The 15,917-nt window shown below is 43.0% G+C and overlaps 3 protein-coding genes across 4 annotated transcripts; 2 read left to right on the plus strand and 1 right to left on the minus strand.

Annotated features, from left to right (window-relative positions):
* Window positions 1-3,924: 3,924 nt before the first annotated feature.
* On the plus strand, window positions 3,925-6,035 carry LOC127754778 (uncharacterized). 2 transcript variants are annotated; one of them, XM_052280366.1, is made up of 3 exons: window positions 3,925-4,140; window positions 4,232-4,374; window positions 4,786-6,035. In XM_052280366.1, exons 2-3 carry the CDS (start codon window positions 4,372-4,374, stop codon window positions 5,971-5,973), a joined length of 1,191 nt encoding a protein of 396 aa, XP_052136326.1. In that variant the 5' UTR covers window positions 3,925-4,140; window positions 4,232-4,371; the 3' UTR covers window positions 5,974-6,035. The 2 variants fall into 2 exon arrangements, with proteins under 2 accessions (XP_052136326.1, XP_052136319.1); XM_052280359.1 differs by having other exon boundaries at window positions 3,925-4,374.
* Window positions 6,036-7,137: 1,102 nt separating this feature from the next.
* Window positions 7,138-10,590, plus strand: LOC127760794 (uncharacterized). The gene is made up of 2 exons (XM_052285089.1): window positions 7,138-7,449; window positions 7,547-10,590. The coding sequence occupies exon 2, from the start codon at window positions 7,585-7,587 to the stop codon at window positions 8,809-8,811; it is 1,227 nt and encodes a 408-aa protein (XP_052141049.1). The 5' UTR covers window positions 7,138-7,449; window positions 7,547-7,584; the 3' UTR covers window positions 8,812-10,590.
* A 348-nt stretch (window positions 10,591-10,938) lies between these two features.
* LOC127760795 (uncharacterized) lies at window positions 10,939-12,168 on the minus strand. Its single transcript, XM_052285090.1, has one exon. It carries the CDS (start codon window positions 11,966-11,968, stop codon window positions 11,438-11,440), a length of 531 nt encoding a protein of 176 aa, XP_052141050.1. The 5' UTR covers window positions 11,969-12,168; the 3' UTR covers window positions 10,939-11,437.
* Between the last annotated feature and the right edge of the window lie 3,749 nt (window positions 12,169-15,917).

Consider the following 15,917-nt stretch of genomic DNA (forward strand, 5'->3'; position numbering starts at 1 on the left):
CCAAAAAGTTATATATCTTATCGAGCTCTACAATTTTAATATAGAACATGTCTTCACCTATCCGAAATAGTTTGGAAACTAAAAAAGAAATTCAAAAATAGATTTGAAAATGAAAAATGAATATTTAAACCCATAAACATCTCAAATGAACAAATTTTGAACTACATTATTGTAGATCTCATCCAGGGCTATAATTTTCATGTAGAACATGTCTCCATCCAAGGTCATTTAGAATCTAAGAAAAACAAATTCAAAAATAGATTTAAGATCGAAAAACGAATATTTAAAACCCTAAACGATCTTAAATAAACAAAGTTTGAACTACAAAGGTGTAGATATCCTCTAGAGTTACATTATTCATAAAATGTTTGTATTCATCCGACTTCATATGAAGGAGTTACAATTTTGATCGTACTTTAGTGGTGTTCCCACTTTTAAGGGTGTTTTTTTTTTACTTTGAACCGTCTACGAAAAGCGTTTTTTATAAGTTGATTTCGTAGAGAGCTGCCCGTAGAAATAGCCTATTTTCATAGACGGATTTAATAGAGATCCACCAAGAAAAAAATATTTTTTAGGCGGTTTATGACCTGAACAGAGGGAGTATTATTTTTAATGGTAAGTATATTTACGTGCATTTTATAATAGTTTTAAGTATCAATTTCTTAATACCTATTTTTTAAAAATAATTTTGATTCATTTGTTTGTGCCCTTATATTATTGTCATGAACTTAGTTTCATTTATCATCGATCAGCTAGGCATGCCTCAGCAACTCAGCGTGTGTTCATAGTTTTCTCTTCTTTTTCCATACCAGAAATAAATCCAGCCTCTTCATTGACACATATAATATGTGTACTACAATCGCAGCATACAGTTATTTTCATGCCCCCAGCATGATAAAAAACTTCCATAACACATATCTCTACTATTATAGAAATTCAAGATGTTTTTGTCGTTAGTTTGGTAAGTCATCCATGTATGAGTTGGTTTTTAAGTCTGTTCCCTTTTGAAAATATATATCTGTATTTGAGTCAGATTTTAAGTTCGTTCGTTTTTGAAAATACAAAATGAGTCGTATAAGAAATCAAAAATTTGCATCCTAACTTGAGATGGTCGGACTCCTAATAGTAGCTCATGATTTTTTAGAAAAATATATATCTAAGCGAATTCCCATAGTGCATAATCTCTACTATTATAAAAATTGAGATATTTTTGCCGGTACTTTGGTAAGTCATCCGTGTACGAGTTGGTCTTTTAAGTCTATCCCCTTTTGAAAATACATATTTGTATTTGAGTTGGATTTTAAGTTTGTTCGTTTTTGGAAACACAAAAGGAGTCATATAATAAATTAAATATTCGCATGCTAACTTGAGATGATCAGACTCTTAATTACATCTCATGATTTTGTAAAAACTATATATCCAAGCGAATTCCCATAGTGTATTTCACCTTAACTAAACCGTATAATAATAATAATAAGATTAAAATAACCTTCACCCGTTGCAACGCACGGATATTTTTTTTCTAGTTTATATATAATGTTTATTAGTTGTTCTTCAAAATTGTACATATAAATATAAATTTTCAATGACCAGCACACATAGGCTAGCTAATATATTGTACTCACTCCGTAAAAAAAAATCAATTCTAAAGATAGATCTGTACATAGTGTATATCCATATTCATCCTTAAAATTAGGCACATTTTTTATAAGACAGAAGGAGTATATATTAATACATGAAAATAAATAATTAAATTACAATAAACGGCTTTTACACATACATCTTCCGGTTCTAATGACCTTGTATTAAAATACCTTCGAAGTCTCTCGATCCTTCTTTTTTACTTTTATTTATATCACGTATTTTTCTTACCTCGCATAAATTCACATTTATCTTTATATCCAATCCGCCACGTGGTCCAATAGGAATCTGGCAAAACGGGGAGATTAGTTGATTTGCACTATGGATACAATTTAGATTTTTTTTTTGAAAAATGCAAGTCGATTTAGAGGTACACAGTACTACAGCAATCTGATGACATATCATTTTCTTATGAAAATGATTTACATTAAAAACAATGACTTGGTCATATTTCCTGGTTTCTGTTGGACAAGGTGGCACCACTACTATACAAAACATGAAATAGATGTAGGCACTGTAGGTGCTGGCGAAGGTAAACTAGAACCTATAGCGTCTTTTCCCACCCACACGCCCGTCAGCATGAAAAATCCAAATGAACCGGCACATATTGCTGGTGTTAGAGAAAGATGCTAGTTTTTATTGTAAATCCGGCACCTTTTAGTACCTATCCCATTGGAGTAGTTAGCGCGGACCCACCCAAGAAACAACATCTTTGTGGTAAAATGAATATGTGTCCATTTTTTTAAAAAAAGACGACACCTATAATATATTATAGGTGCCAGTTTTTTAAAAAACCAACACCCCGTAAAACTGACCCGAGGCGCACGGGGAGCCACACGTTCTTATCCATCCAGTAGAGTCACGTTCTTATCCGTAAATCTCTCTCTATCAAACTCTGGTGGTCTTTTTTTCCTGAAGATGAAGATAAAGATGAAGATTAAGTGTTTTACACAAAACGAGGTGGTATTAACGTATGATTAATTGTTAATTATTACAAACTTGAAAAATAGATTAATTTGATATTTTAGAGCAACTTTCATATAGAAAGTTTTCACACGAAACACACCGTTTAGCAGTTTGAAAAACGTTCCACAAGTATCCAAAATTTTATCCAATTTATGTTGGAGAAAACCCTCTCTATCTCTCTTGTCTCTCTCTCAAACACGTTTTTCTCCGTCTCCTCCTCCCCGGTGGCTACGAGAGGTGGCGGTGGCAGCGGGCGACGGCGGGCGGCGCCCTCCCCTCCACCAGATCCGGCGGGAGGGGAGGCAGTGGCAATGGTGAGTCGGTGATAGTGGGAGGTGGCGGCGCCACCGGTGGTAGCGGGAGGCGGGGGCAGCGGGCAGCGGCGGGAGGAATGGCGGTAGCGGCGGGCGGCGCCCTCCCCTCCGCCAGATCCAGCGGGAGGGGAGGCAGCGGTAGCGGCAGCGGGCACCCACGGGAGTCCGGGAGCGAGCTCCGACAGGCGGCGGCGGCGGCAGAGGCGGGCGATGGCGGGAGGAATGGTGGCGGCGGCAAAGCCGGGCGGTGGCAAGAGGGGAAGAGACAGCGGCGGCCTCCAATGGAGGAGGCGGCGGCAACTTCTTGTTCATGTTCTTGTTCTTGTTCTGAATCGGGTGTGTTCTTAATTGGTCGGGGTAAAAGGGAGTTTCTTGGCTCCATTGAGCTGATGCCGGCATTTTTTTTTATTCGTGAAACCTTAAAGGTTTCGGTTCTAAAACATAAAAACCGACATCTTTACCTATACAGATACTAGTTCTAAAACTGGTACCGATGACCGAAGTCATCCGTGCCGTCTCCGTGGTGCCGGCTGGGAAAACCGGCATCTAAGGGAGTTCCCAACCGGCACCTTTTGCCTTTTCAGTAGTAGTGCACGGTCTGCTGTATAAGAGGAATTTTCTTGGTATCCTTTCTAAATGAATGGTTAGATTTTAAGTGGTACCTCGATACCTTTCTAAGGACGATAAAAGTACTCACTGTATAAATATACTAGGATTCTTTTCTATCGTAGTCTGGACTACGGAGACAGACACAAAGCTGTGGTCCTAAGTACATGGATGTTGCTATAATCAAAATTGTTTATGGCATGTACTGTAATATAGATGTAGATAGGGCAAAGGGGATAAGCACAAGGTTAGGCCAACTTGTTGTATTTTAAGTAAATGATTTTTTTTATCTCCCTTTGTAGCATTCATATGATTGGGTACAAGAGTATATCAATCATACTGCGCTTTTACAGAGGTCCATGTCAATATTTATTGGAATTGGTGCTTAATAATCGAAACATGTAGTACGTAGTAGTATTGTATATCTGCTTTACAAATCGGATCCATTGCTCAGTGCATCACGAGGATCATGCTAATAGGTTTTTCTTCTCACGACACTTCCATTGACTTCACCAAATCGAAGTCTTGGCTGCCCCTTGGTTTTTCAGTGTTTTTGCCGCGTGAATGAGTTGCTTGTCCATTCAGAAGTTTCATGGAAACAGCTTAAAGCAGGGTATTTAATCTGTAATCTTGGAACCTTCTTGTTGTATTTCAGCTTATTCTTTTTCTTTCCTTTCTTCTCATATGTTCTTGGGGTTCCGAAGTTGGGAATATGATCAGTCTACCTTGAGAGTGAGGCGATCAGCAAGGCAAAACACCACTTGACAACGTTTGTTGCGATTCCTCCAGCTCATATTGGGCATTCCTCTGAGGGAGCGCTTGGATTAATTGCCGAGGTGTTGAGATGGTAAGCAGGCGGAATCCCCATTCATCAGAATTCATCTCTTGCCATCTTTTTTCCCCCACTATTTCAGCTTGCACCACACGGGTAGTTATGCATGGCCTGAAATTGATTTGCTATCAGAAAAGTTTTTAGTTGGTCTGTTGGGGTACAGATACCAAGAAAGCATAATGCAGATGCATATAGAATACTTATCCTTTGATGGATCACAAAAGTGTTAATGATTAAGATTCATAACATGTTACTCTTTCCAGCTTTACTTTGCCACTACATTTAGCTAAGAAAAGAAAGACAATGACATAAACGGTAAAACATGATACAACTTCGTATCTTCCTTCAGATTCCCATGAGATGATTCTTTCAGTTCGTTATTTCCACTCGATTTCTTAGTATCTCACACAACTTTTTCTGTGCCAGGATGCTCTGATGAACCGCTCCCGCGCCTTCGCGGAGGCGGTGGTGATCATGGTGTGCCCGGTGCTCCTCGCCGTGGCCCTCAAGAAGGTCGACCTGAAGAGCCAGGAGCACGGCCGCGCCGTGCTGATCTTCATGCTTGTCATGGCAGCCTTCACCCTCGCATTCGGCACCGTCCCCTACCTCGCTCTCTCCTTCTCTAAGAGGTTCAGCGACCACAGGTGGAGACTCCCCGCCAAGGCGACCACCTTGCTGGCTCCCTCGTCGTGCGCCTGCCTCGTCGGCCTCGCGTGCTGGATCATACACCTCATCCTGTCCGCGCGCTGGGCTTACGCGTTCCCCGCCATGGGCGCCGTGTTCGGCCTCTGCATCGTGGTCCGCACCGTCAGCTACTGCTGCCGTGCACGGGGTGACCCGGCTAATCTGGTAGCTGCCGACGAGCGAGAGCTACCTATCACCAGAACTGCTTTAGAGGATGCCATGGAACTGGAACGCAAGCTGGACGAGTCGCTGGAGTTGTTGGCCGGCGTCACGGCGCTGCTGTTCCTGGCGCTGGAAGGGCTGGCGCTGGAGGGCCAGATCAACGGCGGCCAGCGTCGCCTCGGCGCGCCCATGGGCGTGTGCTTCTTCGCCTGCCTGTTCGGCGTCTGCTTCATGCTCGTCGAGATCATCCCGCCGCCCACGCCGAGCAGGAACGACACGGGATGCCGCGCCAGCATCGTGAGGAATCTCGCCGAGATCTGCGACGCGTTCATGGCCCTTGCCATCGGTGCGGTCATGCTGTCGATCATGATCGTGCTCGTGAAGCTACTGGCGCTGCTGCTGCTATCCCCGCTCTTCCTGATGCTGCTGGTGCACGCGTTCGACGTCGCCGTCGGCCGCGACGGCGGCAGAGACGGCGACGGCGACAATGTGAAGCCGGCGTCGCTGGAGGTGAGCAAGGTCACATTCACCGGGTTCCTGACCGTGGCGATATCTGCCAGGACGACCAGCCGTGGCCCGCTCAGCACGTCCACCGAGTGGTTCCTCATCTTTGCAGCGTCCGCCATTGTTTCGGGCTTCGCTTGGAGGCTCCTGACGCACGCCAAAGTTGGGAAAAGTGCCAATGTAGCTTCCTTCTCCACGCATTTGTGCATCGTGCTTGCAACGGTGCCATTTACAGTTATGGCCGGACAGGCTCTGTTGCACTGATTTTTTTTTTTTGTACCAGAGGGTAATTTGGAGGGTATTTTGACAGGTAAAACTTAATTAACTACCCTTTATAGTTGGGTTTGGAGGTTTGGTCCAAAAAACTATTCTGTTCAGTCACAGGAGTAGGAATATACCACCGTTTAGAAGTGTTCAAAGTCAATAGGACATAATTTTAACTACTCAGTTGTTTTATAAAATTTCAAAAAAAAACGTCTTTTTTAACCGGAAGACTACTTTGGATTGAAGTACTGAAATACATTTTTTAAATTTTTTTCTTGATCCAAGATGATCAACTTACTCTACATGTTTTGCCCTTTTTGTTATTTCCTCCTCTCCTTACAAAAAGACATAGCTTCTTCATTAAACAACTGGAGAAAGATTCCATGCATGTAATCAACTGGCACTTCAATGTTCTTGCAAATACTATTCTATAAGTCACTTGATGCTCCATATTCCATATCATTTGACATTTTGTTACAAATGTCTACCTATACTATTTTTTGATGTAAAAACTACTCTGGTGTGCACATGTTAATTTAACCGAATCATGTTTTCATAAATTGTGAGCTATCAATGTGATCGTTACCATAATTAAATATTTCTAGAAGTATAGTCTGAACGCTTTTTTGAGATTCCACAAATATAATTGCTGATAAGAGATTAAACATTGTCTCATTAAGTCTCGCTATATGAAAAAAAATCGATGAAACATGAAGAATAGATCTAATGCAAGCACTTAAATAAGATTGACTCGATTAGTTTAACCTGTGGTGGCCCTACTTTAAAAAGGGGGCATTTGCAAATTTGCCACTGGTTTTTTTAATATTGCAAGGATGCCACTGGAATGACCGTAACTGTCATTTTTACAATTTTCTAGTGACAGTCTTGCAATAACGATTTAAAGTAGTGGTAAATTTACAATTGCCCTAAAAAAAATGGGTTGATTCATTTAAGCCTGTGGTCAAGCACTCAAGAAGCCAGAGGGTAGAGAAGGCGATCGGAGCTCAAGCTGTTTCCGCGGTTGCGGAGCGCCGGCGTTGGAGCTTGGGAAGGGCAGCTGGTTAAACCGTGTTCTCGATAGCTCTACCATGTGCCAATGGTTGTACAATTGACATTGTTAATTATGTACATATCGATACTATTGGGTTAATTAAATGTAGGTCAAGGCAGTGGACCAGCGGTTATTGAATATCCTTCAATTCTAAAATTTCCGTGAACAGGCAAGCTGCCGTGAAAAAGACAGACCAAGACAACGATATTCACATTTCACAGAGGTTGTGGCCCAACACGGGGAAGTAGCTGAGAAGTCTCGTCAATGGCCACCCGAGAGATGAGCAGCAAATTAAATTCACCAGATCACAGAAATTGGTAGTGCTCATCTGTACCGTAATCCTTGACAACCTGTGATTCTGAGCAGCGGAGTTTCCTTAGTAAAAAACAAGTGTGATTCTGAAGAGTGCAACTATCAAAGATTTGGTAAAGTAAAGGCCTACTGATCTCGATGCATATAAACCGTATCATCTCGGACATATCCATACATAGTAAGTCCAATTAATACTGTCCAATTTTTCAGAAAATTTCAGGTAAAGATCAGGAGAGGAGAAATTCTCCATGGAGTTAGAGCTGGTGTATCTGTATCCGGTGACCTTGGTGCCGGCAGTCGTCGGCCGGTTCAGCATCCTTGCCTCGCCGTTGCTGAAGGAATTCGAGGAACACAACCTGCAATTCACCAGCATAATCCCGCTCTTCTTCTTCTACTCCTACATCAGCAAGTTCCTCTCCGACCTGCAGGGTCAGCCACTGCCTCTAGTCAAGCTCTATGCCCGGGCGCTGCACCGGTTTACCAGCTGCAGCAGCAGCAAAAGCCGTGCTAGCTTGAGGATCTACATGGACACTGCCGTCGTCGTGGTGCTGTCCTACCTGTCTCTGCTCAAGATCAACCTGAGCTACATCTGGCTCGCCGTCTTCCCCACCCTCACGCTCGCCTTCATCGCCGCTCTGTTCAACGAGGAGCTCCGCGGTGACAGGAGAGCCGCCGTTGCTGAGGAAGACGATGGCAGGAGGAGGAAAGATCACTCGCTCGAGCTCAAGGCGATGGCGGTTGTGCCCTACTGGGTGCTATGCGCGATGGGGCAGTTTCATGGAGGTGACAGCTTTGCGGTGTCCCAGTTTCTTCTCTTCCTCGGCTCCACGCTGGGGGCGCTGGCGCTGATGGCGGCGCGGCTGTCGCAGCTCGCCGGAGCAGCACCGGGCTTAGCGCCGGCGTCGGAACTTCTCCGCAGGGCCACGCTCGTGGTGATGCTGGTGACGGCGCACGCTGCGGCCGCCGAGCTGCTGGGCGAGGCCACGATGGCGCTGCTCTGCCTGCCGGAGCTCGCGCCGGCGCTCTTCTGGTTCACCCTTCACCTCGACGGTGAAAGCTCGCCGGCCGCCACCATCGACGGCATCAAATCGCACAGGAATGTGCTGTCCGTTCTCGCTGCCGCAGCCGTCGCTAGTGTTGCGTACCTCGCGGCCGCCATGGGTGAGCGTGGCCTGTCCGTGAGCACCATCACGATGGTGTCTTGCGGCGTCTCAGGGCTTCTGGTCCGCTGCGCTGTGGTCGTGCTCGGTCAGTGGCCGGGGCAAGCTGAGACGGCCGGTAGTACTGCTGCCTCTTTGATGGAAGTTGTCCTAGTGCTCAAGTTTTGGGGGAACACTTTGCTGGCAGTGGCAGCTATGCTGCTGCTGCTTGCGTTGCTGACTGCTTTCCGGTTATGCCTTCAAGAACCAATGTTCGCGACAGTTGCTAAATGTTTCAGCGACTACATTGACAAGGTCCCCCAAATGATAGTTTAGCTGAAGGGGCAAGTTCATGTATTTCCTGTGTTGACATATCTGTGACTTCTCAAGACAAACAAAACCGCATGTTCATAACACAGTGCCATACTTGCAGGTACCTTAATCCATATACTGTTATCCATGATTCGCAGCCCATAGTCAGAAGCCCACTACAATACCGTGACACAAACGGACTTGTTTTTGGTAATCATCAGGCTGCTTAGCGATATATAGCTTGCCTACCTAGCACCTCACACATAACTACTTGTAGGAAGTACAAAATACATGTGTTTACCCCTCCCCTGTTCACACATAAAACTGCTAGAAATTGGCAAAAACCCTCCACACACAGATTTCCAACAGACTCGTCGGACAAACATCCCAGTTCCACTTTGATGTTGGTATTGTATCTTATATCAATTCCTGTAACTACTTATATGGCAGAAAGCAAAATGTTTAACATTAATATATCAGAAAGCATAACTAAAACAGGAAGACAAACCTAATAGCACATATATACGTATCAAAATTCCAGCACATGCATGTTGGCAGTTTTACCACAATAATTGTATTAAGCTAAACCCAGAGTACATTAATCCACCTCTATACAAACAAATTTGGAGTTTAGCCCTTTTACATTCATCAACAAACAGAAAATATAGAGTTTATCTTAATCAGAAGTGATATATCAGGAATTAGAAATACAGCACATAAAGGAACTTTGGGAAAACATGAATATAGAAGCAGATCCCTTTGATGCACCTAATGGTAAAAAACTGATGTCAAAAGATTAGGTATCAACAATATGCTCAGAAGTAGTCTCCAAGAGGGAGCATAGATCAATTCAGTTTTCAGGCCAGTAGTATCCAAGAGGGGGCATGAATCCAGTTTTAGGACTAACCTCTTTGAAAGCTGGGTACTAGGTTGTGAATAGGAGAGAAGCAGCAGGTCTACCAATAAGTAAATAGCAACATAGCTTATTTTAATACTGATCATACACATAGATACCACCCAAAAAGAAACACATTACTTTCCATATTTACAGGAAACGGGGTCGATAGCAGCATTACACCACCTGGGAATGCTGTCCTGGGGATACAAGGACATTTTCATCGCCACCTTGTATAAACCTCTCGCAAGTAGCATACCATATTCCTTGACCCCGTTCCTCGATCCCATCAACCCAGGAACAGAAACTTTGAGCCTATGTTCCGGTCCTTAACAGTGGGATCTTAACTGATTTGAAGAATCATACCACATGTTGACAAAGGATGGTCTACTAGAGCTCTTTTAACATAGAGTAGTTTATATTCAGATAAATAAATGAATAAGACAGTCTTGTGAACTTGGTTTTTAAAGATAACAATCAAGGCCAACCCCTGTTCTGCTTCAAAAAAGATAACAAATGAACTTACCCCATCTCTAATAAAGTTGTTAACGATTGAAGCCTCTTTTACACCCCCAAACAAAACAACAACAAAAAAAAAAGAACCCTACAACTGTTGCCGAAGCCTAGATATCAACCACGAAGCCAGACATTTTACACCCCTTTCCATAAAAAGAACTGGTTAAACCGTTAAAGGACCCGTAAATGTCTGGATTCACAGCTGAAGAGGGACAAAACAGACATTACTGTTAACATATTGTCAGTTCAAGGCGTAAAATACCACAAGTTAAAGATAACTCGAATTCCCTGTTTATTCTCCCTTTTCATTAGTTACAATCATTACCATATTGCTCAACATATATGAACCATTATTTTATTTACACCAATGAACTAACCGTAGATCAAAAGGCATAGCCAAAAATCAGACTGGTATGGCAGTACCTGCCTCAAAACAAAAGTATCATTCAGCAAATAATATTAGGACAACCACAATTCTTCCATCATCCTTTTCAATCATTGTAAGCATGCCTAAATAACAATATCTGCAATGGACATTATGGCAAACTACTATGTATAAGAATCAGACCGCATCAGACTACATTGTAAAGTAATTTGTGTCAAGAAATTCAACGAAAACAAAACACCACATTCAATTGTTCTTCTATTTCAGTTCGACGAATTTGTGGCTGTTCCACGGGTTACCAGAAGCGAGTACCACGAAACAAAGATTATCCCCCAAACCCATAGAATCACAGGCGGGAGAGCAATTACCCATTTTTTATGATTAACTAAGAAAGAAATACCAGCTTATCAAGTATTCGAGTGCAATTGTTTAACTATTCTATCAGAGCTGTAACTCTTAAATCACACTTCTGAATTATTTTAAGCATGCCCAAATGCCAGTAGCTGCAATGGAGATTACAGAATACTACTATGTACAAGAATTCAGACTGCATCAGCCATCAGGCTACATCCTAAAGTAATTTGCATTAAGCAAGCAATCTTGAGTCCAACAAACGAAGATAAAAGGTCATGTTCAATTGTTCTTCCGTTTCAATTCGACGAATTTGTGGCTGTTCCATGAGTCGCCAGCAGCAAGTACCATGGAAACCCCAATCCCATCAACCCGTAGAATCACAGGCAGGTACATTATATACAGAAGAGGCGGCGGATTTCAGACAAGAGGAACGAATCCGTCGACGCCAGAGACGGGATCAAGGCAGGAGGAGACCGAACCGTGCGAGCCCCACCCAACCCTCAGCAGACGGTGGGGACGAAGCGCAGCGCCGCCACGCGCGCGGCGAGGAGGCCCGCGAGCCTCCGCACGGCGAACTGGGTGCAGTTGGAGAGCGCGATGAGACACATGAGCTCGTACACCACCCCGAGCGCCGCCTCCGCCGCCGACCTCCGCGGCGCGGGGACGTCGGGCTCGCCGGACGAGTCCTCCCATCCAGCCCCCGACCCAGACCCGCGGTTCCACCACCACCCCCCTCCTCCTCCGCCGCCCCCGCCGCCGCCCGGGCCGAAGAAGCCGTCGCCGTCGTCGCCGGAGAAGGGCCCGCCCGCGTCGGAGAGAGGCTTGGATCGGCGGGTGCGGGGGCGGGTGCGCGCGCGGCGGCGGACGGTGGCGGTGGCCGAGGCGGAAGGGCGGCGGCGGATGATGGTGGTGGAGGAGGAGGAGGAGGTGGCGGGGGGGACTGGCGAGGAGGAGGCGAGCGGGCGGAGGAGGAGGAGCGACAGCGGCGGAGGCGGCGGCCTGGAGGAGGGCGCGGCGGCGGAGATCTCCATGGTTGGTGGGGATGGCCGCGCGATCGGGGAAGAGGAAAAGGAAAGGAAGAGACGAAGAGTAGGCAAGTGGGGGAAAGGTTACGTGTGGCGGGTGGTGAGTGACGGTGAGGAGGAGAGGAGAGGAGGACGGGGCGGACACACGGCGGCGGAGAGCGGGGATCTGCGTGGGCCGGGGGCGTGGGATTCCCGTCCTCAGTTTGGTTTTGTGGTTGAGGCAAACTGGGAACGACTAGGATTTATTATACGGACAGGTTTATAGTGGAGATTTGGGTTTGGGCAATCGGAAGCAATCCAATCGAGGCAGATTGAAGGCGGGATAAAGCTTTAGAATTCGTCTTTCCGCTTATGTTTACACTTATATTATCTAAAATTTAAATTTTTAATCTTAAATTTAGTGATTTTAAGATTTTTTTTATCAAATTTTTTTTAGTTTTTATTTTTAGATCGCTGAGAACACGTATATAAAAATTTTATTAACAAATTATTTTTCGTTTGTAAATATGCCATTTCAGATGGCTCCGTGACCCTCGACTGGTTTTTCCGACAAGTTTTGGTGAACATTTTGCCCCTAAAACTGAACGGCACATTTTTATTACTTAGACATACATGAAATTACATTCATATAGTTCAAGCACTATAGAAGAAACGGTTAGGGACTATGGATTATACATTAAAAACACACCTGCCGTCTCTCCACATATTTACATTATCCCTTAAAAATATATACAACTAGAACTGATGTCAAATATATATGAGTTCTATTTTATTATAACCAGGCTTGGAGTAATAATTTTAATAAATGTTGGTGTCGAACAGTATACAATAGGATGCGTGATCAAATGTTGCATCACATTGAAAATATTGAAAATTTTGATAGTACATTTTCTTAATGATAATAGAAGTTACTCCCTCCTAAAAAAGAAACCTCGTACTGGATGGATGAATGTGACATATCCTATTTCATATTTATGGTACTAGAATGTGTCACATCCATGGAGGAAGTACTTTTAGTCACATCGGCACAAGTGTACCTTCTCAAGTAAGCTACAAACTAATTCTAAAATAATGTTAAACTGCTTATGAACGGTTAACTTATTATTCTTACCTACAAAGTGCTTGCTCCTGGAGTCTTAGGTTTCCTACATTCACCGGTCGGTGTCCTTATCAACGTTAATATAGGACTACTGCATATTTCAGTCATGTTAGCATGCGTCGTTACGTTGTCCTTTGTTCTGTTTGAAATATCCAATATTATTCCATATAGGCTCAAAACATTATTCGTATCGTTCATCATATATATGTTAATACATGATTACAAAATTATGGAAATATGATAATCCTAAACATGCATTGAGTCAAATGAAAAAAAAAACAGAGCCATTGGATAACTCCTGTACTTATCACAACCATCAATGTATTAGGGCATCCTCAATGTGGTATGAAAATAGTTCACAGGCAATATAATATTTTATTCAGCCAGCTAGCAATATCATGTAATAGTCTATAGTAGAAAGAAAATAGCAAAAACTACCCATTGCACTATGGGTAGGCAAGAACACAACAAAAAACATAGTTGGACAGTGCCACTATTCATAAATAATAAACAAAAGTTTCAGTAACAGTTGCACAGGTAGCCATTGGCTTTCTGTCCATTTCGCCTAAAAAAACTTTCGCCTAAAAAAACTGCACCAAAATACACAAGCTCCATTCATCAAATTTGCTAGAACACAATTAGTTCCAATGGATCCCTCCCATAGAAACATCTCAAGTTTCACAAATTAAGACTCCCCAAACCAATACTCTAATAGTAGTGACCATATCTCACCTCATACACCACAATCTCAGTTTATCTTTACATCACCAAATTATCCACAAAACTTTAACCCTTTTGGTTCTCCAATAAACCAGCCACCTTTGGCCACTCTCCTCCAGGATTTTTTTTTTTGAAGAGAACACAGCAGGGGAGGCCCCTGCTGTTTGAATAATTTTATTAAAGAAAACAAGAACAAAATTACAACAGATTAATCCAACTTATGATTACATCGTGATATCTCGCAGTAATTCTTAACAACAAAAGGAAGAGGTCACCCTTTAAAAGTTGCCTCCAAGTGATGAAAGAGGGGATCTTTTGCTCGAAGATGAACCCATTCCTTTGTTTCCATATATGCCAGCAGCATAAAGGAATTTCTCCTTGAACAGCTCCCCTGATAATCCAATTTGGCCCTTATAAACATTGCTTCCAAAGGGAGAGTAGTATCTCATGTAATGCCTAAAAGACTCCAACAATTTTGGGCAAACGAGCATAAAAAGAACATATGCATTAGGTCTTCAACAGCCGCCGATTGACAAACAACACAAGAAAGATCACAATCCGGAGGAGCACAATTCTTATAATCTAGCATGAACTTGGTGTTCAATCTATTCATCATGAGTAGCCACCCAAAAACCTTTACTTTTGAAACCGCTTTGCACTTCCATAACCATAGAAAGTGGACTGGTTCCTCCAGGATTTCAAGGTGTTCAATACCAAGGGAGCTGGCTATAACATACTCCATCAAGCTTTCAAGGTTTTCACCTACAAGAGAGTTTAGGTCCCTTACCAACGATGCAATTTGGAGATATTGCCAACAGGCCACCATCTCTGCTGCAATTTAGCTATTCATCTGGTGCTTGGTGCTGCAGCCAACACCTCTTCCCATGGATCTGAGTCTACTTCTCCATGCCCTGCAAGAGAAAACGAGAAACAACATGTAACCATTGATGAGTCAAGCAGTAGCAATGACGAAGAACCAAGGTGGCATACACACATAAATTGGATTGAAGAAGAGAACATACGACTTCTTAGCTGTTGGTTACACCGCTTAACTGATCCTATAAAAGGCATCGACATGAAATCAGAATATTACTAAAAAGCTGTGGCCGATGAGTTCAACACCAATGCGCCAACAAATGGACAAAGAGGTCTGTCAAGCAACAAAAGACGCATTGGGGTGATGTGAAGAGAAAGATCACAAAGTTCTATGGAGTACATGGTAGAGTTAAAGCTACCTGGAGCAGTGACATAGCCATGAACTCAGCCCATGTGATATTCGAAAAAGAAAACAAGGACAAACCTTTCACATTGGAGTATATGTGGAGAGAGGTCAAGGAACTGCCTAAATGGTGTAGAATAGTCCAAGAGAAGAGTGGAAATAAGAGGAGTTGGGGGCGACAGAGAGGGCTGGTGCAATGGCGGCGTGGGGATGGACGAGAATTGGGCCCAAAGGAAATGAGAATTGGGGAGAATTGAGGGGCTGCTGATTTCTTTACCACTGTGGGACCCACCTTAATTACTAACAATGTGGTGGTTTCTAAAACTATGGACTCCTAGCTGTGGGTTCAACTTCTATAGACTAGTATGCCAAATACATTGACGATGCCCTTATGTGTAGTTATCATTCTTTATGAATTACAACAAAAGCACAAAATATTATGTGCACTTATCGTTCTCTTTGTCCAGATAATATCATATAAAACCATTAACTTTTTAATCCAGATTTGTAAGGTAGAATCGGAGCAACAGGGACATGTTTATTGACTTATAGATATTAGTATAGATATTAGATTTTTAATCTCTGAGGTCTCCATTTTTGCTGACTCGTTTTAATAAAAAATGATGCTCCAGTGCTTTCTACTGGTAATATAATAGTACTAGTAGAAATGTTCTAAATCGTTCGTTATTAAAGGTAAATTAGTAATTTAATTACTAATGCAGTGATTAAGGGCAACTTTGTCATTTATGTTTTTTCTTGGGCTAGATCGATACATGGTTATGCATTGTACTGGCATCGCTCATATTCCATTAGAAGAGTCAAAAAGTAGGAAAAAATGTGTAGTAACTGCTAAACGATGATTATACCTCTTCGCACCTTTTTTTTTTTCAGAGGATAAGCTCCTCCACGTTTCTACT

This window comes from Oryza glaberrima, chromosome 1, assembly GCF_000147395.1.
Source record: "Oryza glaberrima chromosome 1, OglaRS2, whole genome shotgun sequence".
NCBI lineage: Eukaryota > Viridiplantae > Streptophyta > Magnoliopsida > Poales > Poaceae > Oryza > Oryza glaberrima.

What these genes read in the sequence shown, in the direction of transcription:
- LOC127760794 (XM_052285089.1), top strand. Translation starts at nt 7,585, where the DNA reads ATGGAGTTAGAGCTGGTGTATCTGTATCCGGTGACCTTGGTGCCGGCA.
- LOC127760795 (XM_052285090.1), bottom strand. Translation starts at nt 11,968, where the DNA reads ATGGAGATCTCCGCCGCCGCGCCCTCCTCCAGGCCGCCGCCTCCGCCG.